The 23,348-nt window shown below is 36.5% G+C and overlaps 1 protein-coding gene across 2 annotated transcripts in view; it reads right to left on the bottom strand.

Moving 5' to 3' along the window:
* Positions 1 to 1,825: 1,825 nt before the first annotated feature.
* Positions 1,826 to 23,348, bottom strand: part of ERCC8 (ERCC excision repair 8, CSA ubiquitin ligase complex subunit) — an 86,129-nt gene continuing 64,606 nt past the window's right edge. Inside the window, exons 10-11 of one of the 2 annotated variants that reach the window (XM_074385667.1) lie at positions 23,091 to 23,171; positions 1,826 to 17,360 (exon numbers count right to left, since the gene is read on the bottom strand). In XM_074385667.1, coding sequence (XP_074241768.1) covers positions 17,292 to 17,360; positions 23,091 to 23,171 — 150 coding nt within the window. In that variant the 3' untranslated portion in view covers positions 1,826 to 17,291. The remainder of the gene's footprint in view (positions 17,361 to 23,090; positions 23,172 to 23,348) is intronic. The other variant, XM_074385661.1, reaches the window with a different exon arrangement.

Here is a 23,348-nt window from a genome sequence, read left to right as displayed (position 1 = left end):
ACCTGTTTGAGAGAATAAGCCAAAGTCTTGTCAATCATCTACAAGAGACTTTGTGATCTGCCAACTCTCTTTATTATCTCTTACACTCTTTCTGCTCAGTCCGATACAGCTGCACAGATTTCCTTGCTGTATCTTGGACCCAGCAGGCATCTTTTGCCTCAGGGCTTCTGTGCTTGTTCTCTCTGCCTGGAATGCTCTTCTCCCAGATACCCACCTGGCTTGCTCTCTTAAATCCTACTGGTGTTTGCTCAGAGAGGCATTTCCAGAGCATGCTATTTAAAACTAAAACTCCTCACATTCCCTATCCTTCTCTTCTACATTATTTTTCTACATGGTACTCATCACCTAACATACTATACACATTTTCTCTGAATATTGTTTATTGTCTACCTTTCTCCACACCCCAATTAAAATGAAAGCTTCATAAGAATTTTTGACTCCCCCCTTTTTTTAATTGCCTATCTAGAGTAGTCCTTGGCAAACAATAGTAATTTTTTTTTGAAATTAAGTACTATTATATAGATAAGCAAAGTATGCCAAAGGAACACTAAAGAGAAACTCCTAATTTAAACTGGTTCTGGCAGTGAAAAACTTTCTGGAGAAATTTGCTCTTCTTCCAGGACTAGGGAATAATGCAGTTGTTGCAAGTATGAGCCAGCGGTCACTTCTTAGTCCTCACCTTAGCTGACCTATCATCATCAGTTGATACAGTTGATTATGGTTTTCTTGAAATGCTGCATTCACTTGACATTAGAGATACCATACTTGCCTGGCTCCTCTCCTTTTTCTGGAAATTCTTTTTCAGGCTCTTCACCAGTTTTTCCCTCATCTTCCACCTCCACTCTAAATTTTGGAGTACTCCAAGGTTCAATTCTTACCTGTCTTCTCTCATCTCTCTTTACTCAGATCACGTAAAGGCTTAAATGCCATCTCTATAGTCATAATTCCCAAATATGTTTTCCAGCTTGTAACTCTTTCTTGAACTCCAGATTTGTATAACTGAGTGCCCACTGGGCCCCACCTTTTGATTATTAATTTATATCTCAAGCATGTCCAAAACAGAGCCACTGGTATTTCCCCTTCTTGTAGTCTTCTCTACCTCATTCAATGGCAACTCTATTCTTTTGGTTGCTCAGGCCAAAATCCTTGGAGCCATCTTTGACTCTTCTCTTCCTCTCTGCCAACTCTTCAAAATATGTCTAAAACCAGCCTGGTGCGGTGGCTCACGCCTGTAATCTTAGAACTTTGGGAGGCTGAGGTGGGTGGATCACCTGAGGTCAGGAGTTCAAGACCAGCCTGGCCATCATGGTGAAACCCCGTCTTTATAATATACATATATATGTATGTATATAACCACTTCCCATCATCTCCAGTCACCATCTTGGTACTGCCACCATCACTTCTTGCTTGGAATATTTCAATAGCTTCTTAACTGATTTCTTTGATTCTGCTTATTGTTCCCTTAGTCTCTTTGGACTGCTATAACAAAATATACTAAGCTAGGTGGCTTCTAAACAACAGAAATGTATTTCTTACAATTCTGGAGGCTGAGAAGTCCAAGATCAAGACACTAGCATATTTGGTGCCCGGTCAGGACTAGTTAGCTGTTTGGTTCATAGTGGTGCCTTCATGCTGTGTCTTCATGTGGTGGAAGGGGAAAAGGCAGCCTTCTGTTCTCATGACCTAATCACCTCCTAAAGTCCCTACCTCCTAATGTATTGCTGATTTAGGTTTCAACTTATGGATTTAGGGGAGACAGAAACAATCAGACATAGCACTTGCCTTCAGCCAATCCCCACTCTGACACCAGAGTTCCCCTGTTAACACGAAAGTCAGATTATGTCTCTCCTCTGCTCAAAACCTTCCAATGGATTCCTGTCAGCCCTATAGTTCCCTACAAGGCCCTTCTTGACCTGAGGTAATCTGTTACCACTATCCCCCTAATTATCCTTCTCCATTTGGCTTTTTGTTGATCCTTGGACATTTCATTGTGGGCTTATCTCAGGGCCTTTATACTTGATACTCCCTTTGTCTGCAATGCTCTTTCCTCAGATATCTGCTGGGTAGGTCCCTCACTTCCTTGAGGTCATTACTCAAGATTCACCATTGAAGCTTTTCCTGGATACTCCATCTAAAATTTTAATGCTATTTCCTCCTTGCACTTCCCATTCCTTTTCTCTGCCTTTTTTCCTCCTTTGTAGTTTCAATAATATACCTTATTTTACACATTTACATTGTCTTTTTCCTCCACTTCAGTATAATAAGGCCATATAAGCACAGGTTTTAAAGACTGCATCTTCCTTACTCTGTGCCCATATCTGCAGTCACAACTTTAAATTCATGCTAATAAACATCTACTCTCGAGGGAAATGTTTGAGCACATGCAAGGATTTGGTCTGTTTTATTCACTGGCACTTCATTGGTGCTCAACTTGTGAATGAATGATTCAATAGATGAATTTGAGCTGGTAAAGCTGTTTCCTTAGTAACTAAGGGTCTTTCCAACCCAAGATTTATTGGATTTATGAATTGTCTAGGCTATGACAACTTTTTAAATTTCTTGTTAACATCTAAATATTTCATGGTTTCATATAAAAATATGAATTCTTCATTTCTCTTTGAATAATGAGCATTTGTAGCCACAACAGGCCCACATTCCCACATGGCGTAAGTTAGCTAGAGCTGAATAGTCAAATAGCACTGTTGATTGCTCCCAAGTCTCTGTTTTCTTTTTTGGGAACAGTAATGGAACTCTCAGTTTCTGGCTTAGGACGTGGCCACATGGAGTAAAGATAGCTTCCTTTTCAGTTAGGTGTGACCAGGAGTTCAGGCCAATAGGATGTCAGTGAAAATGATGTGTGAAACCTCTGGGAAGTGTTCCCAAAGAAAGGGAGTATGCCTTCTTCCTTCTTCGCTTTCTTGTTGGATTAGAATGTGGATACAATGGTTAGAACAATCACCTTGTACCACAAGGAAGAAGCTGTTGAGAGAGGATGCAGGAGTGATCTGATAGAGCCTAGGTTCCTGATGATCTTGGAACCAGCATACCAACTGAGGACAACCTTCCTGGATTTTATCAAAAGAAACTTAATTTATATTTTATTGTAGCTATGTTATTTTGGGTTTTCAGATAAACCTACTTCTAATTCATGAAAGCCATTGCCACTAGGCAGGTGTTCTTAAGTTTGTCATAATTCCCACCACTACCTAATGTCTTCCTAACAATGTTGGGGAGCTGCCATTTATCATCACATCACAATATGGTTTTTCTCTTTATTATAAATGGGACAGTGAGAGACTGGCACAGCCATGTGTTTCAAAAGATGAAGAGCACCTGTCCTTGTGGAAGTAGAGATTGTTCCTGCATGACTAATACTGCACACCAACTATTATGCAATTGTACATAATTTAGGAAGCTATTTTGAAACAAAAGACAGTAAGAAGTATGACCAGATTAGTAAAGACATGTAATGACAAACTTAATTAAAAACTAATGAACTGAAAGCAGAGACTAGAATTACAGCAGATTCTTTTTATACAAATACAATATGTGGTAATGGTGCAAAATATATTTAATGAAAACATTTTCATGGCATGAAACACTTGTGCCAATGATGGGTTTACACAATGGTTGATTGCAGCAAAAATGGTGTCCTGAACAGAAACTAATATTTGCAAATAGAAGTTTAATCAGCTATAACATTTCTTAGTATGGTGAAGCTGGGGTGAAGGGACTTATACAGAGTTTCATGACAAGGTTAAATTATTTGTAGCTCTTTTTTTTAAACTAATAAGAGTAGAGATATATATAAAAGATGTAAATACCACCCAGGTAGCTATAGTCACTTGTAGTATCAGAAAGGTTTTAAGTATTTGAATAACTTTTTTTTTTTGAGACAGTTGCACTCTTGTCACCCAGGCTGGAGTGCAATGGCATGATCTTGGCTCAGTGCAACCTCCGCCCCCCAGGTTCAAGTGATTCTCCTACCTCAGCCTCCTGAGTAGCTGGGATTACAGATAGGTGCCACCAAGTCCAGCTAATTTTTGTATTTTTAGTAGAGATAGGGTTTCGCCATGTTGATCAGGCTGGTCTCAAACTCCTGACCTCAGGTGATCCACCTGCCTCAGCCTCCCAAAGTGCTGGGATAACAGATGTGAACTACCGAGTCTGGACTGAATCACTTTTTAAAAGCTTTTTTTAAGACAGGGTCTTGCTATGTTCACCAGGAACATCTCAAATTCCTGGCCTCAAGTAATCCTCCCACCTTAGACTCTGTGTTGAGATTACAGGTGTGAGCCACTGTGACTGGCCTTGAATAACTTTTGAACATTGTGACCACAGTGGGTACCTCAGGAAATGATTTTTGCATGTTGAGTGAAGTGCTTATAAATAGGACTGCTGGAGGTACTCCAGCAAGTCAATGTTAACACTGAACTTGGTTTACAAAATGCAAACCTACAGAGGCAGTTTGCACAAGTCATATGATGTGTTTGTTTCATAATTCAGTAGGAGTAATGTTTAACTGAAAAAAAAAAAAAAGAAAACATGTTATGAATGTAGTAGTTCATCCTCTTAAATGTTTACTTGACAAATTGTGCACAATAGAAGAGGCAGGAAACTGAAGAGATTATTTTCTTGGATAGTTGTAAGAAATTGGTTTGTGTTGTCTAAAGCAAGCATTAGCTAAAGATTTAGTAAAAAATTGTGCCTTTGGTTGAGATTATGTATACTCTATTTCTCTGCAAGTATGTTTATAACTGGTTACACAAATCAGTGTCTGTTCATAACCAGTTACATTCACTTTATTTTTATGCAACTATGTTCCTAATCATTTTATTGATCTAATTTCTAGCCAAATTGTGTCTGGGAAATTCAGCCTGAAAAAATCTGGCCTTTCATGTGCAGAAGTTATTTTCCAGAAATTTAAGTGGTATTTACCCCATGGGGAGCTAAGAATTGAATTCCAAAATAGTTATTTGATTTTAAAATTTATAAAAGTTAAGAAACTGGGATTAGTTTGCCTTTTTCAACTAATATTAATAATAATAAGGCCGGGCATGGTGGCTCATGTCTGTAATCCCAGCACTTTGGGAGGACAAGGTGGGCAGATCACGCAAGGTCAGGAGTTTGAGACCAGCCCTGGCCAACATGGTGAAACCCCATCTCTATTAAAAATATAAAAATTAGCCAGGTGTGGTGGCATGCACCTATAGTCCCAGCTACTCAGGAGGATGAGGCAGGAGAATCGCTTGAACATGGGAGGCAGAGGTTGCAGTGAGCTGAGATCATGCTGGGATTACAGGTGTAAGCCATCATGCCCAGCCCAGGTAGATATTTTAAATGTATGAAAACAACAACAACAAAAAAGCTGAGCAAGGAAATTTGTTTTAGAAAAACCATATCTGTGAAAAACTTTTATATGTATTGGAATAAAATACTGATCCCAAATAGGGCAGGAAAAAACTGTCACATTTCTCTGATTCAAGACAAAAATAATTATTGAAGAAAAATATAATCAAAATACCTATTTTTGATTGGATATTTGAATTTCATATCAGAAAATGTAATCTCTAATATAGTTACTATATTATATGCTTATACCACAGTACAATACAAATAAAAAACATAATTCTTATATTTGATTCTTGCTACCCCAACTCCTTTATTAATTTACCATGTTCTCCTGACCTTTGTAAGCATTTGAGATTGTGAGCCTTCATCTTATGTTTCCTGTATTTTGTTCTGGGTACAAAGGTAATCAGTGACCTGAAACATAGAATTTCCAGAACTATTTGTCATTTTTCCATAATGGAAGAAAACAAGAGCAGTAAGTCCAGAACTTTAGAGTCAAGAGCAATGGAGAAATTCAGTCCAACCATAATATTACCAAATGAGAACAGACTAGATGTGAAGATCTTACAAAAAAATCTGAACTCCAAATTTCCTAAAGTTCTCTTACTTTTGTTTAGCTGTTGAGAGTCACAAAGCAAGTCTCAATATAACCTGTCTACAGGAAAAAATTACTCAGCTCCACAGAGGACACTAGAAAGATGCAGGGAGGATCTACGTTGGGTGTACAGGCCAATAGCAACTTTGAGAATAGGACCCTTTGTCATTCTGTGGGAAGAAAAACTAAAAAATTAATTTGATACCCAGCTTATCAACATAGTATTTAATAATACTTCAAAACATTCATACATCATAAATTACAGAAAAAATAACCAATTAAGAACTTAATCATTTGTGAATTGTGAAGTAGAGTTACTGGTCCACAGTTAAGTGCTTCGTAATTGCATTGTTCACTAATCAATTTAAAAAAAATTATATACTTTTTGGCATCAACTATCTGCCAAGCAGTGTTCCAGGTGCTGGAGAGCAATAAGAACAAAAATCTCTGTGCTCATGGAGTATACATTTTAGAAGGGAGAGAAAGACTAAATAAGCAGGTCATGTCCTGAAGAAGGTGAAATTTGAGTGAATTTTTACAAGAGCTCAGAGCCCAATAATCCTGAGATTTTTTTAAGTAAAAGGAGTTCTATTGGCTGAATGATTGTTAAATTTAAGAACTTTATTTAATTTATTCCTATAACTTTGTAAGGCATAATTTATTCCCTTTCTACAAATGAAGAAACTTGCAAAATCACATAGCTAATCAATGATGGCTCTGTAGTAATTCTGATGGAAACATTAAAAGTGTAATTCAGGCAAAACCACATGTTCATTCCATTAGAAGTGTTCATTCAGTATTAAGATAATTCATGAAACTTTCATAATGATACTCTACCCCTGCCTTCAATGAACTTTAATTAGTTTTGAACATAAGCCTCTAATTATTTATATATAGAATTTTAAAATGCTTTCTAAATATGACAATATGTGATTTTAGAGCAGGAATTAACCTTAATAATTTTCTATTCCAGAGTTCTGTCCCCTTCCCTCATTTTTAACTAATGAAAAAAAGAAGGTAAAAAATATCCAAATGCATGTTTCCTTGGTAGCGACCTAAGATAGACTCAGGCCTTTTGATTTCCAGTCCATTGTCTTTTATTTATTTATTTATTTTTTCTTTTTTTCTTTTTTTTTTTTTTTGAGACAGAGTCTCACTCCGTCACCCAGGGTGGAGAGAAGTGGCTCGATCTCAACTCACTGAAACATCTGTCTTCTGGGTTTAGGTGATTCTCCTGTCTTGGTCTCCCAAAGTGCTGGGATTACAAGTGTGAGCCACTGCACCCAGACTTCTTTATTTCTTTATAAAACTATTATGATTTAAAAAATAATCTTACCATTCTTTAATGTCCATAGTGATCATCACTGAGTTATTCTAATAATTTTTCCATAGTAATCTGATAGAATTTTGCATATATAATATATAAAAGAAACCATTACAAGAGTACAATGAAAAGTTAATAACTCAGTTCTCAAAGACTTATTAGGAATGTTCTTTGTTTTAGCACAACCTTGAACAGTGTATTTAGAAAATATACAGATTTACAAAACAGTGGATGATACAATCATGCAGGATGTAGAGAAGCTGGAGTTAAGTGTCTGAGCCACATGGGATAAGTAGCTCTTCTGCTCCTGCTGGTGTTTTTGCAGAAGGTGTTGACAGGCCCTCAGTACTGTTGCTAATCCTTGCCACAGAGGATGAAATGAACAAAAGAGTAGTGGCTTGTCCAATCAGCTGAGCCAATAAACTGTTGCCTTAAAGAGCTGACTACAGGCTGGCCACAGTGGCTCATGCCTGTAATCCCAACACTTTGGGAGGCCAAGGCGGATGGATTATCTGAGGTCAGGAGTTCAAGATCAGCCTAGCCAAAATGGCAAAATTCCACCTCTACTGAAAGTACAAAATTAGCCAGGCATGGTGGCACACACCTGTAATCCCAAATACTTGGGAGGCTTAGGCAGGAGAATCGCTTTAACTCGGGAGGCAGAGGTTGCAGTGAGCTAAGATGTGCCATTGTACTACAGCCTGGGCAACAAGAGCAAAACTCTGTCTCAGAAACAAAACAAAACAAAATTCTGACTAGCAATGCCAAGAGAACAAAGCCATGGGCCAGGCCCTTGAGCTACCTGGCCAGAAGTTCTGTAAAACGTACGCAACCGCCATTAACAAACTCTCAAGGCATAAAAACACGAGCAGCTTAATAAACTTAGTCTTAATATTGAATTAATTGTGTTTTTAGAGACAGAATAACTAACAGGTTGAGACAGTGACACTCATTTTTTTCCAAGCCTCAGGAGAGCATGAACTCAGAAACCTGTATCAATCCACTAGCACGAAGCTTATGAGTATCTTCATGAGGGGCAGTCAGTCAAAAGGACATAGGGACCTGAACAAACAGAGAACTAAGAGAAGTCACACATAGTTGTTTTATTTATTCCCCTTCCTTTGAAATTTTAATTCTCTAATATTAGGTTGGTGCAAAAGTAATTGCAGTTTTTGTCATTACTTTCCATGGAAACTAAAAACAAAAAACCTCTTGGCAGCAAAAGAAGCATGCCTTCTGTCTCTGAGGATGTTGCTGACAGAGCTAGCAACATAGATAAACTTGTATTATAATAAATGATTTGTAATAATTTTAAGCACCAAGGAGATTTACTACAGTGATTCTAGGTAGCACATTAAGAACTACACACATATTCTTTGCAAAGAAGAAAGAAAAAACATATTTATGATTCAACTTCATTAGGTTTCTTCCGTGAATTTAATACTTTTCCAGAATCAAAACAGAAGAACTAGCACTATCCTGAGCACTAGATTTAACCTTCCGATGTCCAGAAAATTCATCACAATAGAAAGCAAAGTGATTGTTTTCCTTTCTGTAATTAGCTTTCCTAAAATTCTAATTGTGCTGGGCTTCTTGTCATTCCATTTTTGGCATAGTTAGATTGATTTTAAGTTTACTGCTTTAATGATAAGTTTTTTGTTTCAGGTTCAACAATTAGCACCTGAACATGGAAAATCTGAAATTAAAAGAATGGAAATTTACCAAATTATTTGTTTATAAAAATTATAATTCACAGAAATGTTTTTAGCTTTTCTCATCTTCACTAGTGTTATCATTTTTATAGAAATAAAGTATTACTATGTTACTTAACAGTAATGAAATATTTCAGAATTAAAACCATGCAGATCTTATTTAAATATCTAATTTGAATTTTTCCTTTCCATTGTGAAATAGTGATTTTGCTTTGAAAAATAATTGAGATTAGTTTGCTGATGCAATTTTTTTTCTACCATCATCTCATTTCGATTTTAAATAATAAAGCTAATGGTGTCTCTCTCACCAATATAAGCTCTATAAACTTATGTGTCTCTTACTTTAGAGCTTCATTCTGAAGTTTATCTATTATTATAATTGGTACAGTTTAAAGTTTTGTCTTTAGAGAACTGTATAAAGGTTCTAAAATCTAGTTTAAATGGGGCTTTTTACTATAAACTGTACACAAGGAACACCTCAGTTGAAGGGTGTTCCCTTTTTTTCTCTATTAAGATGTTTCCTTAATTCTAAAGTAAAGGCTTGGTAGCAAGTATAAAAGGTCAAGCTGATCTATGATGTGAATTTTAGGCTTCTGGTTAAAAATAGGTTTATGGCTATGTTAATAAAACTTGCATTTATTATTTCTACACATTTTTTAAAACTAGGCATTTCATAGATATACTATGATGACTAGTTAAAAATGGAATCAAACTGAAGTGAACAAATGGCCTAAGTATTCTTAGAAATATGGCAGGATACAAGTACCTTAGGTGACTAAAGGACATGTATTGTTAGCCAAGACAGCATGGAAGGAAAAGATGTAAAATGTACAAGGCATTGGAGAGAACTTATAGGTAATCACTGAGTTCATAATAGATTCACTGACATACACTGACAAATAGCAGTTGAATAAACAATTTTTTTAAAGTTTCTAGGTGAAGACTCTCTAGAACTCCTGCATTTCTCTGCTATATTTCTGCAAGTGCTTAAACAAAACAAAACAGGGTAGGGTGGGGAGGGAAATAAAACAATAATTAACAAGTCTCCCTGAATTATCAGTCAGGCCTGAATTAGTAACCTTGAAGATTACACACAAACAACGTATATGACAGAAACAACAAAACAAGTACTTATTAAGCACCTACTACATGCCAAGAACAGTTCTAAGAATTGGAAAAAAAAATGAAAAAAGAAAAAAGAAAAGGAGAAACGAAAAGATAAGACAATGAATGAGAGGTCAGGCCCGCGTTATGGCTCACTCCTATAATCCCAGCACTTTGGGAGGCCGAGGCCGGCGGATCACTGGAGCCCAGGAGTTCAAGATCAGCTTGGTCAACATGGTGAAACCCCACCCCTACTAAAAAAAAATACAAAAATTAGCCAGGCAGCGTGGTGGTGGACACCTGTAATCCCAGCTACTTGGGAGGGTGAGGCAGGAAAATTGCTTAAACCTGGGAGGTGGAGGCTGCAGTGAGCTGAGATTGCATTGTTGAACTCTAGCCTGGGTGACAGAGCAAGACTCTGTCAAAAAAAAAAAAAAAAAAAAAAGGAAGAAAGATAGGGAGGTCAATCACATGCCATTATTAGATAATCCAAAAAAGAAGAAGAAAAAAGGAAGAGAAGTAACAATTAGACAAATATTAGAAGAAAATATACCTGAGCTGAGAAAAGGTTTGGACCATCATTGAAAGAGCTCCCAAGAAGAATAAGTGATGAGAGAGAGCAAAAAAAGACATCAGATATCTTTTAGTCTTCATAAACATAATCCACCACATAAACAGAACCAAAGACAAAATTCACATGATTATCTCAATAGATGCAGAGAAAGCCTTCGAAAAAATTCAACAGCCCTTTATGCTACAAACGCTCAATAAACTAGGTGTCAACAGAACGTATCTCAAAATAATAAAAGCTATTTATGACAAACCCACAGCCAATATCATACTGAATGGGCAAAAACTGGAAGCATTCCCTTTGAAATCTGGCACTAGACAAGGATGCCCTCTTTCACCACTCCTATTCAATATGGTATTGGAAGTTCTAGCCAGAGCAATCAGCCAAGAAAAAGAAATAAAGGGTATTCAATTAGGAAAGAAGGAAGTCAAATTGTCTCTATTTGCAGATGACATGACTGTATATTTAGAAGATCCCATTATCTCTGCCCAAAAATCTCCTTAAAGTGATAAGCAACTTCAGCAGTCTCAGGATATAAAATCAATGTGCAGAAATCACGAGTATTTCTATACACCAGTAACAGACTTAAAGACTTAAAGCCAAATCAAGAATGAACTGCCATCCACAATTGCTACAAAGAGAATAAAATACCTAGAAATACAACTAACAAAGGATGTAAAGAACCTCTTCAAGGATAACTATAAACCACTACTCAAGGAAATAAGAGACGACAAAAACAGATGGAAAAACATTCCATGCTCATGCTTAGGAAGAATCAATATTGTGAAAATGGCCATACTGCCCAAAGTAATTTATAGAGTCCACGCTATCCCCATCAAGCTACCTATGACCCTCTTCACAGAACTGGAAAAAAACCACCTTAAACTTCATATGGAACCAAAAGAGGGCCCACATAGCCAAGACAATTCTAAGCAAAAAGAACAAAGCTGGAGGCATCATGCTACCTGACTTCAAACAATACTACAAACCTGCAGTAATCAAAACAGCATGGTGCTGGTACCAAAAGAGAGATATAGACTAATGGAACAGAACAGAGGCCTTGGAGGCAACGCCACACATCTACAACCATCTGATCTTTGACAAACCTGACAAAAACAAGCAATGGGGAAAGGAATCCCTGTTTGATAAACGGTGTTGGGAAAACTGGCTAGCCATGTGCAGAAAGCAGAAACTGGTCCCCTTCCTGTCACCTTACACTAAAATTAACTCCAGGTGGATTAAAGACTTAAACATAAGACCTAACACCATAAAAACCCTAGAAGAAAACCTAGGCAAAACGATTCAGGACATAGGTATAGGCAAGGACTTCATCACTAAAAACCAAAAGCATTGGTAACAAAAGCCAAAATAGGTAAATGGGCCCTAGTTAAACTCCAGAGCTTCTGTACTGCAGAAGAAACCATCATTAGAGTGAACTGCCAACCAAAAGAATGGGAAAAATTTTTTGCAATCTATCCATCTGACAAAGGGCTAATATCCAGAAACTATAAAGAACTAAAGCAGATTTACAAGAAAAAAACAAACAAACCCATTCAAAAGTGGATTAAGGATATGAACAGACACTTTTCAAAAAAAGACATTTATGAGGCCAACAAACATGAAAAAATGCTCATCATCCCTGGTCATTAGAGAAATGCAAATCAAAACCACATTGAGATACCAGCCCACTCCAGTCAGAATGAGGATCATTAAAAAATCTGGAGACAACAGATGCTGGAGAGAATGTGGAGAAATAGGAACACTTTTACACTGTTGGTGGGCGTGTAAATTAGTTCAGCCATTGTAGAAGATAGTGTGGCGATTCCTCAAGGACCTAGAAATAGAAATTCCATTTGACCCAGCAATCCCATTACTGGTTTATCCAAAGGATTATAAATTGTTCCATTATAAAGACATATGCACACGTATGTTCACTGCGGCACTGTTTATAATAGCAAAGACCTGGAACCAATCCAAATGCCCATAGATGATAGACTGGACAAGGAAAATGTGGCACATATACACCATGGAATTCTATGCAGCCATAAAAACATGATGAGTTTGTGTCCTTTGTAGGGACATGGATGAATCTAGAAACCATCATTCTCAGCAAACTGACACAAGAACAGAAAATCAAACACCGCATGTTCTCACTCATAGGTGAGTATTGAACAATGAGGACACATGGATACAGGGAGGGAAGCATCACACACTGGGGTCTGTTGGTGGTGAATAGGGGAGGGACAGTCGAGGGTAGGGAGGTTTGGGAGGGATAACATGAGGAGAAATGCCAGATATAGGTGATGGGATATGGAGGCAGCAAACCACATTGCCATGTATGTACTTATGCAACAATCCTGCGTGATCTGCACATGTACCCCAGACCTAAAGTGCAATAAAAAATATATATGTATAAAAGACATCAGATATCTTGAGAAAATTAAGAAACTGTAATTTTTTTTAAACCTCAGTTTACAAGCTTCCAGCTGTAGGCGGGTGTTGAACAAAGAGAACACATGGACACAGGGAGGGGAGCACCACACACTGGGGTCTGTTGGGGGGAAATGGGGGAGGGACAGGGAGGTGGGGAGGTGGGAAGAGATAGCATGGGGAGAAATGACAGATACAGGTAAGGGGAAGGAAGGCAGCAAACCACACTGCCATGTGTGTACCTATGCAACAATCTTGCACGTTCTTCACATGTACCCCCAAACCTAAAATGAAATAAAAAAAGAAAAATAATGAATTTCCTACGAAGGAAAAAAAAATCAAAGTGGCTCTGGAATTCTCATCTGCAATATCAGAAGCTAGAAAAAAGTAGGCACAATATCTGTAGAACAATAAAAGAAAAGGACTACAGCCCCAAAATCATATGCCCAGCTAAATTATCATTTCAGAGGAAAAAAAGATGATATTCAGTAACTAAATTGTACACTGAAATATACCAACTAAGGAGAATATAATACAGTTCACAGTCTTCACATGTAGCTCTGAATAGGGGACCAGCTGAAAACAACTGAGGCACATTCACAAAATAGAGTATAATGCAGTTAACAGAAATAATAACTTTGTTATAACAAATTACAGAGAGGGATTTATATAAGCTGTGTCTGAAAAATTCAAGACGGAACATATGTATATCCCAGTTCCACAAAATAAAACACATCCTCTATATGTGTATATAGATCTATATAGGATTGTAATATGAAAGAACACAGGCTAGGTTAATAACTTGGTTTGTGGCAGCAGGGGCAAGGAATGGGGAATGTGGTATTAATGTGGAAAGAGAGGGGTGTTTATGATAATAGCATGTTGAACATCCCATTATACAAAATTATATGTATCATAAGAGATGGATGAAGAATGTCCATGAAAATGTTAGTGGTGGTTACCTTATGGTATTATAATTCTAGGTGACCACTACCTTCTTTTTTAGGGCTTTATGTTGTTTGAATTATTTATAATGAGCCTATGTATCTATATAACTAGAAATAAGTAAAACAGATATTTGCAGTTTGGAAGAAGGCTTCCTTTTTCTTAAAAAGAAATTTCCAATTTTAATAGCTTTTCTTTTTTTTTTTTTGAGGTGGGGGAGACAAGGTCTCATTATGTCACCCAGGCTGGAGTGTAGTGGCATAATCTTGGCTCAATGCAGCCTCGACCTCAGAGGTTCAAGTGATCCTTCTGACTCAGTTTCCCAAGTAGCTGGAACTAGAAGCATGTAAAACACACTTGGGTAATTTTTGTATTTTTTTTTAGGCATGAGGTTTCATCATGTTGCCCAGGCTGGTTTTGAACCCCTGATCTCAAGTGATCTGCCAGCCTTGGCCTACCAAAGTATTAGGATTACAACCATCATGCCCAGCCAATAGCTTTTTCAAAATAGTTTTCTTCAAAGGTCAAATGCACCCTCACCAAGGGAACAAGAGTGAAAGTAGAATGACCTCGGCTTAATAAATCAATGATTTGAAACTATCAGAAGAAAACATAGAGAAAATGCTCCATGACATTGGTCTGGGCAATGATTTTTTTGGATATGACCTCAAAAGCACAGTGACAAAGGCACAAGTACAGTAATGAAATTACATGAAACTAAAAAGCTTCTGCACAGCTTTTTAGGAAACAATAGGGTGAAGAAACAATGGAGAAAAAATATCTACAAACTATAGATCTGATAAGGGGTTACTATCTAAGGAACTCTACTCAAAAGCAAGAAAACAACCCAATTAAAAATGGGCACAGAACCTGAAAAGACAGTTTTCAAAAGAAGACATGCAAATGGCCAGCAGATATATGAAAAAATTCTCAACATCAGTAGTTACTAGGGAAATGCAAATTAAAACCACAATGAGATATCACCTCATACCTGTTAGAATGGGTATTATCAACAAGACAAAAGATAACAAGTTGGCAAGGATGTGAAGAAAAGGGAACTTTTGCATATTCTTGGTAGGAATGTAAGTTAGTACAGGTATTATGGAAGACAGTATGGAGGTTCTGCAAAAAGTTAAAATTAGAACTACATATGCTCCATCAATCCTACTACTGGGCTTATATCCAAAGGATATGAAATCAGTGTGTCAGAGATATCTGCACTCCTAGGTTCATTGCAGCATTATTCACAATAGCCAGAATATGGCATCAACCTAAGCAATTATCAATGGTTGAATGGATAAATAAAATGTGGTACATATATATAAATGGTTGACCTCATAGAAGTAGAGGGTAGCTGGGCGTGGTGGCTCACGCCTGTAATCCCTGCACTTTGGGAGGCTGAGGTGGGCAGATTACCTGAGGTTGGCAGTTTGAGATCAGCCTGACCAACATGGAGAAACCCCATCTCTACTAAAAATACAAAATTAGCTGGGTGTGGTGGTGCATGCCTGTAATCCCAGCTATTGGAGAGGCTGAGGCAGGAGAATTGCTTACACCCAGGAGGCGGAGGTTGTGGTGAGCTGAGATTGCGCCATTGCACCCAGCCTGGGCAACAAGAGCAAAATTCTGTCTCAAAAAAAAAGAAGTAGAGGGTAGAATGGTGGTTAACAGGAGCTAGGGTGGTTGCAGAGACACTGGTCAAAGGATACAAAATTTCAGTTACATAGGGGGAATTAGTGCAAGAGACTTATTGCACAACATAGTAACTATAGTTACAACATTACAATTAATCTTGAAAAATGGTAAGAGAATGGATGTAAAGTGTTCTTACCACAAAAATGGTAACTATGTGAGGTAGTGTATATGTTAATTAGTTAGATTTAGTCATTCTATAATGTATGTATGCTTCAAAACAGTATGTTGTACATGGCAAATACATAAAATTTTATGTGTCAATTGGAAAAAAAAAATCAATTGTAAAAGCAGGTGTATGGAAAACATTTGGCTAGAAAGGTCTGATATGAGGTCTAACCCCTATACACTTAAAAGCTCAAAAACTGGCCAGGGAGGGTGGGGCTCACACCTGTAATCCCAGCATTTTGGGAGCCCGGGCCCGGGGATCATTTGAGGTCAGGAGTTCATGACCAGCCTGGTCAACATAGTGAAACCCTGTCTCTTCTAAAAATACAAAATAGTAGCTGGGCGTGGTGGTGGGAGCCTGTCATCCCAGCTACTCGGGAGGCTGAGGGAGGAGAATTGCCTGAACCTGGGAGGTGACGACAGTGGTGAGCTGAGATTGTGACACTGCACTCCAGCAGCGTGAAACTCTGCCTCAGAAAAACAAAAACAAAAACCTCAACAACTGTATACTTTTGGTATTCAAGTTCTTAAAAGCCTTGTTTACTAGTCTACTGCTGGTAAGGATCAGGAAGGGAATATTATTACCTTCATGATAATCATTTGTGGGTTGACGCAGAAGGAGACAGTAACATAGGAATTTTCTTACAACATTTCATGTTTAAGCCAGATTCCTTTCAAGGATATTTTCTGCTTGAATGGATGAGGCAAGATTTGGTCATGTCTTAATGAGTTTCATAGAAAGAGAGTTCAAGCATGAGTGCAAACTGCCTTCTGACATTAAAATAAAGTGAACAAGGGATGTTCACAAAGTTAAAAGCCTCCTGTGATAAACTTTTTGGATTGTAGGAGATATTGAGCCCAAAAATGTTTAACATAAAGCTAAAGAATGGTTACTTAAATGAAATCACTGCAAAATGTGAATAGATGAAAAATAAAATAATTTTGATGTTACCATTTCAACTAGTATTTTTGATATACTCATTCTTGGCAAAATCATTCTTGAAGGTGGAAATGAGCAGGCCGATAGTAGAGCAAGTAGGAGAAGGTCAATGCTGATGGCCTCCACTTGGTGATCCTCTGAAACTGCATCTTGTATTTCATAAAATCTGCTGAAAGTCACAGTTGAGGTACAATGACTGTGTACTTGTACTGTAGCAATCGGGGTTTCCCCAGGCCACAACTGCTTTCAAGGAACACATTTGGATTAAATAAATGATACAGAAGTCTGTTTTAGGATTTTATGCAAATATTAACCTCATTTTAAAACATGAGGAAACAAATTACCCACATTTAGGGTTAATTTAGCTGTCAGGAATAGACCGTACAATTGAAAAAAAAACACATACGGTCTCATTTAAAAAGTTTCAGCAGACACACAAAGGTACTAAAGGTTGATATTTATCCTTCTTCATCACTGCTACTCCAGGCATCTTCAAAGGCTGGATTTAATTGTGATTTTGTTGTAGTCTAAAAAAAAAAATAAAGAAGATTGTTTTTTTCTACTTCATAATTTTAGGCTCATAATAAAGTTATGAAATATATCAGATAAATAGCAATTATATTATTTTGGAAGAAAATGTATAAATGTATAACTTAATTTCAGAACATACAATATAAGATAATACAACTCCATTTTAGACAGACAATACTAGACTTTATCTAAACACTCTATTTCCTTTAATCACCTCACAAATACATACTTATAAATATATATACCATGATGCTGCTATTGCTCAAGGTATTTCTCAACAACTCTTTGGAATTACCTGGAGAAAGTGGAACTCTGACATCCATGGGCTAAGACTGGACTCCAGGTGTATAGTCTGACCTGACAGCTCAAAATATCAATGTTGGCAACTCTTTATTGTTTGGATGAAAATAACTTTTATAAATAAACAAATAGCCAAATATGGAGAATAAAGTATTCATCAAGCTCAATAATACCATTTTTAGTCCAAAAAATAATGTGGGTTATTAATATAATATTTATGTACTTATTTTTAAGTACTGATATTTATTTACTTATTTTTATAGGTTGATAGAGCAGTTTAGTAAAACATGCAAAATATGTCAAAAATGGTAACATGTTTATAATCAGCACACAGGTTTTCCTTAGAGATTTCTCTGAAGGATAACGTGTATCTAGATTATGTTTATTTAAAACAACAAAAAAGCATCACAGTATTCTTACAGATTTAGAGCCATACCTAAAATAAAGGTGATTAGCAATTAGAGAAATTTTAATAATCTGTGGCATTTCAAATCATTCATTTTGGGGAAAACTTTTGAATAGCTACCTTCTGATTCTCTGGCGAATAACTAAAAGGGCTTTAAGATGATCTCATTTTTAAAGTACTTGGGTATCATGAGCCAGGTTTGCTTCCTTTTGTGCAACTTTTACAACTGCTACAATTTTAGTCAGATTCAAATTCCAGTTCTGTACTAGCATCAAGACTACCCTTAAGTTATTTTAGGTGTATTGCCTTTTATAACTTACAGAAATATTTTTTAAGGGTAACCCCTACTGCATTATCTGAGAATGTTCATTTTCCTTTTGATGAATATGATAACTTTGAATCTTACAATGAAAACAGTAGAAAAAGTTAAGTGTTTCCCGTAAATTTCCCAAGTATCAGCTAGGATAGTTGGAAAACAATATGCTGATTTAGGCATTCTTTATTGTTAAACAGATTAGAGTACATTATTAAATCTAATGTCGGCTATTTTCACTTAGGTATACAACCAAAATTCTATTATACTTCAAATGTCCAGATACAAAACTATTATTATTATTATTATTATTATTATTGAGATGAAGCCTTGCTCTGTCACCCAGGCTGGAGTGCAGTAGCATGATCTCGGCTCACTGCAACCTCCACCTCCCAGGTTCAAGCGATTCTTCTGCCTCAGCTTCCCGAGTAGCTGGGACTATAGGCACATGTCACCACACCTGGCTAATTTTTGTATTTTTAGTAGAGACAGGTTTTCACCATATTGGCCAGATTGGTCTCGAACTCCCGACCTTGAGATCTGCCTGCCTTGACCTCCCAAAATGCTGGGATTATGGGCAGGAGCCACCATGCCCAGTCATAAAACTATTACTAAACTTCAGCTAACTACTCACTGATTTCTAGCCACAGTCTACTTATTTGCAATGGTAGAATACTGAGGTCTGTTCATTTATTCTTTCATCCAAACATTTACTGAATTTCCTGTCTTTTTGGGTTTTCAATTTAACTACTAAATTAGGTTATTTACTGAGAATTTATTAAAAGACATCTTGTCATTGGTAGTTAGATGAGTCCTCCTCCCTACTCTGTGTCTACAGCCCTCTAACTTTGACTTTAATAGCTACTAAGAATAGCCCTGGGAAAACACACACACACACACACACACACACACACGTCCCTGGGTGGATAAGCCACACTTCCTAATCCTCTGATCAAGTGTCACTACTATTACCTATTACTTCAGTTTTCTCTACAACATCTCCTCCTAGTGGACATCCAGTTTGTGCTTGAACATAATACATCTATCTCACCAGGTTGTCAGTTCTACTGACAGTGTGAATGTTATAGAAATAAAGAGTTTAGACGGGACCTAGTTATGAATTTAGAGAAGGAATAAAACCAGACTTAACATCTACAAGGATATTTCTTGATAACTTTCAAATTTCTGACTGGTAAATAGTGGCAAGTCTCAGTTGTCAGCAAGTGATTATATATGGGCACAAGTGATATGTAAAACAATGATGTATTGTGTGAATGTCAAAACAAAGTAAGATTCTTAGTGAGAGGTCAGATTTAAACTGGAATAAACCTGCCCTACAGATTGCAGGCAGGAAAAAGTGATTAGGAGTTATAGATAGGCTTGTCTTGACAGATCAGCTTTTAGAAAGTAGAGTCAAAAGGAAGCCATATTCCTCAAAATATAATAAATAGTCTATCAATTAAATAATGGGATTTACACTTAAAGACCATAAATCCTGTCCCTGTCATTCAGTGTCTTTCCTTTCCTTAGACAGAATTAAATTGATCTTCTACTTTGGATATCAGGAGAAACACCCTCTAAGGGATTATATTTTGGTTGATGGGGAGGTAACTCTCATCTGAAGGATGCATTTGAAAGGAAACCTAAGAATAACTTTGATTAGACAATTCTGGTATTTGGAAATATCATAAGCTTGTCCCAGATCGTAAGTATAATGAACAACAGAACTGGGATTCAAACCCAGTTTACCTGAAGCTAAACACTAAGTACATGTGTATATATGTGTATGTGCTTTTTGTTTTGTAGTATGCTACACTGCCTCCTTGGAAGATAAATATTAAATAAATATACTTAATTTATAATTGGGATAAAAGCACTTTCCAATATCGCTTAAATTATTAACATACATGTAAGGAGCAGGATCTTCTGGACAGGCTGTTCTATTGGGATCTGTATTACGATCACATTCATGTTCTACCTATATTCACAGGAATCTTTCAAGTTAAAATTTTATGGAAATAACCTTAGCACCTACCATTTTGTGTTAATATGAGAATAACTGCTATCTTAAAATATCTGAACATGGCATTTTAAAAGGTAAGGTTTTATAGCTCTAAACCAAATACAAAAGTCAACTTGATTTTTGCATATTTCTGTGAGTTTCTAACTGGTTTTACTTAATTTCTCATATACAAAAGTTTTTTTACACAAAGAGTTCAAATTATCACTATAATGACATAACAAGGACATAAACCATCAGTCACATATTATCTTTTTTTTTGTTGTTTGAGTCAGGGTCTCACTCTGTTATGTAGGCTGGAGTACAGTGCTGCAATCGGGGCTCACTGGAGCCTTGAACTCTTGGGCTCAAGTGATCCTCCCACCTCAGCCTCCTAAGTAGCTGGAACTATAGGTGTAAGCTACCAAATCTGGCTAATTTTGTTTATTTTTTGTACAGATGGGGTCTTCTATGTTGCCCAGGCTAGTCTCAAACTCCTGGACTTAAGTGATTCTCCCACCTCAGTCTCTCAAAGTGCTGAGATTACGGGTGTGAGCCACGACACCTGGCCAAATATTATCTTTATGAATTAAACAGTGTGGTATTCTTCTAACATCCTTTTCAATACATAAGTCACTATAGATTTACTTTTCATTTATTTTTTACTGTTTTCATTTGGTAAATAAAATGTTATACTTCCTAACATGGCTTACAGTGTTATAACTTGGATTTAATGTATATAGCAATTCCCAAAGAACAGGACACAATAATTCCATAATAAAATGTAAAATAAATAGCTAAATCCAATTATTTGATCATATTAAGCTTTATACAGAAGAATATTCTGATATCAAAAGCAGCTGTATGCTAAAGTTAATCAAGCCACAATAAACCAAATTAGACATGTGATAAAATCTAGAAGTATGCCTATGGCATTGGCTGACTACTTGAAGATTTATTGGTGTATTTTTTTCTCTTTCTTTGGATTAAGGACAAAAGAAAATAATTCACAGGTTTTACACTGCAGGAAACTCTGGCAGTTGACAATTTAGGTAAGAAATATATTTTGTCAATAGCTGTGAGAGGCTATCAACTACCTCTATACAAATCGTATTTTATGTGGTTTTTGACATAGTCCTGTTTTCATAAAGGAACTAAACAGTATATGAAAAATGTTTTTTGACTGTCAAACATACTCTATCATAACTTTTCCTCAACCTCCATTTAAGATGCTTTTACTATGACTTGCTTAAGATTACCTTAAGGTATTTCTAACTACATTATTTATATTTCCAACTTAAATAATTATTCATATATATATACACACACAAATCCATGTATACACATTGTTTTTAGACATTGCTTTTAGACTTTTTATATTGTGGAAATTTAGATAAATGAAGATGATTAACAGTGCTTAGGAGAATAAACTTTGGTGGGAGAGAAATCACTTTTAAACAGCCTTTATCTTCCTACTGCTTGATGTAAAAGTTGAAAAAAAAAATACAGAGGCTATTACTTTAGGCCAGGGAGAATGGTCTTACTCATCTTTGTTTACCTGCTGCATTTTTAAGGACTTTATTTACACCATCATGTTTATACTGATTTATGTTCTATGATAGGAACTGTCAGACTGCCGGTAGGAGCGTAAACTGGTAAAATTTGACACGAGAATAAAGTCTTGAAAATGTCAGCTGGGCATGGTGGCTCATGGATGTAATTCGAGCACCTTAGGAAGCCAAGGCAAGTGGGTCACTTGAGGTGAAGAGTTCATGACCAGCCTGGCCAACATGGTGAAACCCCATCTCTATTGAAAATACAAAAATTAGCCAGGTGTGGTGGTGGTGGGCACCTGTAATCTCAGCTACTTGGGAGGCTGGGGCAGGAGAATTGCTTGAATCCGGGAGGCAGAAGTTGCAGTAAGCCAAGATTGCACCATTGCACTCCAGCCTGGGCGACAGTGTGAAACTCAATCTCAAAAAAAATAAATAAAATAAAATAAAATAAAATAAAAAGTCATACATCGTAATTCAAGAGATAAGTCCACTTCCAGGAATCTATCTAAAGACATAATAAAAAATATCAACAATTTTTGAACAGATTTTTACCTTGATGTTTATAATAATTGACAGAAATGTTTCCAACTAGGTATTTAAATTGTTTTATCAATGACAGAATACTGTATCATTAGAAATGTTTATACACAGTTACTAATGACACAAAAAAGGTTAATGGTACAATGTTGATCAGAAAAGTAAGATACCAAGTTGAATGTCCAACCATGATATGAACTATGTTAAAAAACATATGCAAAGGAAAAAAAACAGTTATGAAACAAATCAAAATGTTAATATTGACTAATCCAGTTTGAGGAATTTTATGTTCTTCTTTTGCTATTTTTCTGAATTTTCCAAATGTATTAAAACAGTGCAATTATTTTTACAATCTGAAAATACCAAGACATGCTTTTTTTGTTGTTGTTGTTGTTGTTGTTGTTTAGAGATGGGGTCTCACTACGTTGCCCAGGCTGGTCTTGATTTCTTGGGTTCAAATGATCATCTTGCCTCAGTCTCCCAAGTACCTGTGATTATAGGTGCAGGCCACTGGCAAGAAATGCTTTAAAAGTCTCTCTCATATAAAGTAAAGTAATGAAACATTATTTCTGATGACTTAGAAGTCACTGTACAATTTGTGAAAATAATGTTTACCTCATCATCATCAGGAACTGGTTCATATAAGGATGGAACCCATGCCAGAATGTTGCAGTCTCTGCTGCCACTATAAAGTTCCTATAACACAGAAAGCAAAGATGATACTGTGGATCAAAAGCTGATACCAAACAAATAATTGTATCATTTTTGAAACAATTAGGTCACAGGACTTACATTAATGCTATTTCTACTCCCTAAAGAAACTAGGCTGATGCTCTTTTTTCTCTCTTTCTTTCCTTGTTAGTAAAGCTTTGT

Source organism: Saimiri boliviensis, chromosome 1, assembly GCF_048565385.1.
Source record: "Saimiri boliviensis isolate mSaiBol1 chromosome 1, mSaiBol1.pri, whole genome shotgun sequence".
Taxonomy (NCBI): Eukaryota; Metazoa; Chordata; class Mammalia; order Primates; family Cebidae; genus Saimiri; species Saimiri boliviensis.
The sequence above is the reverse complement of the archived record's forward strand: the minus strand, read 5'-3'. Positions and strand labels throughout refer to the sequence as shown.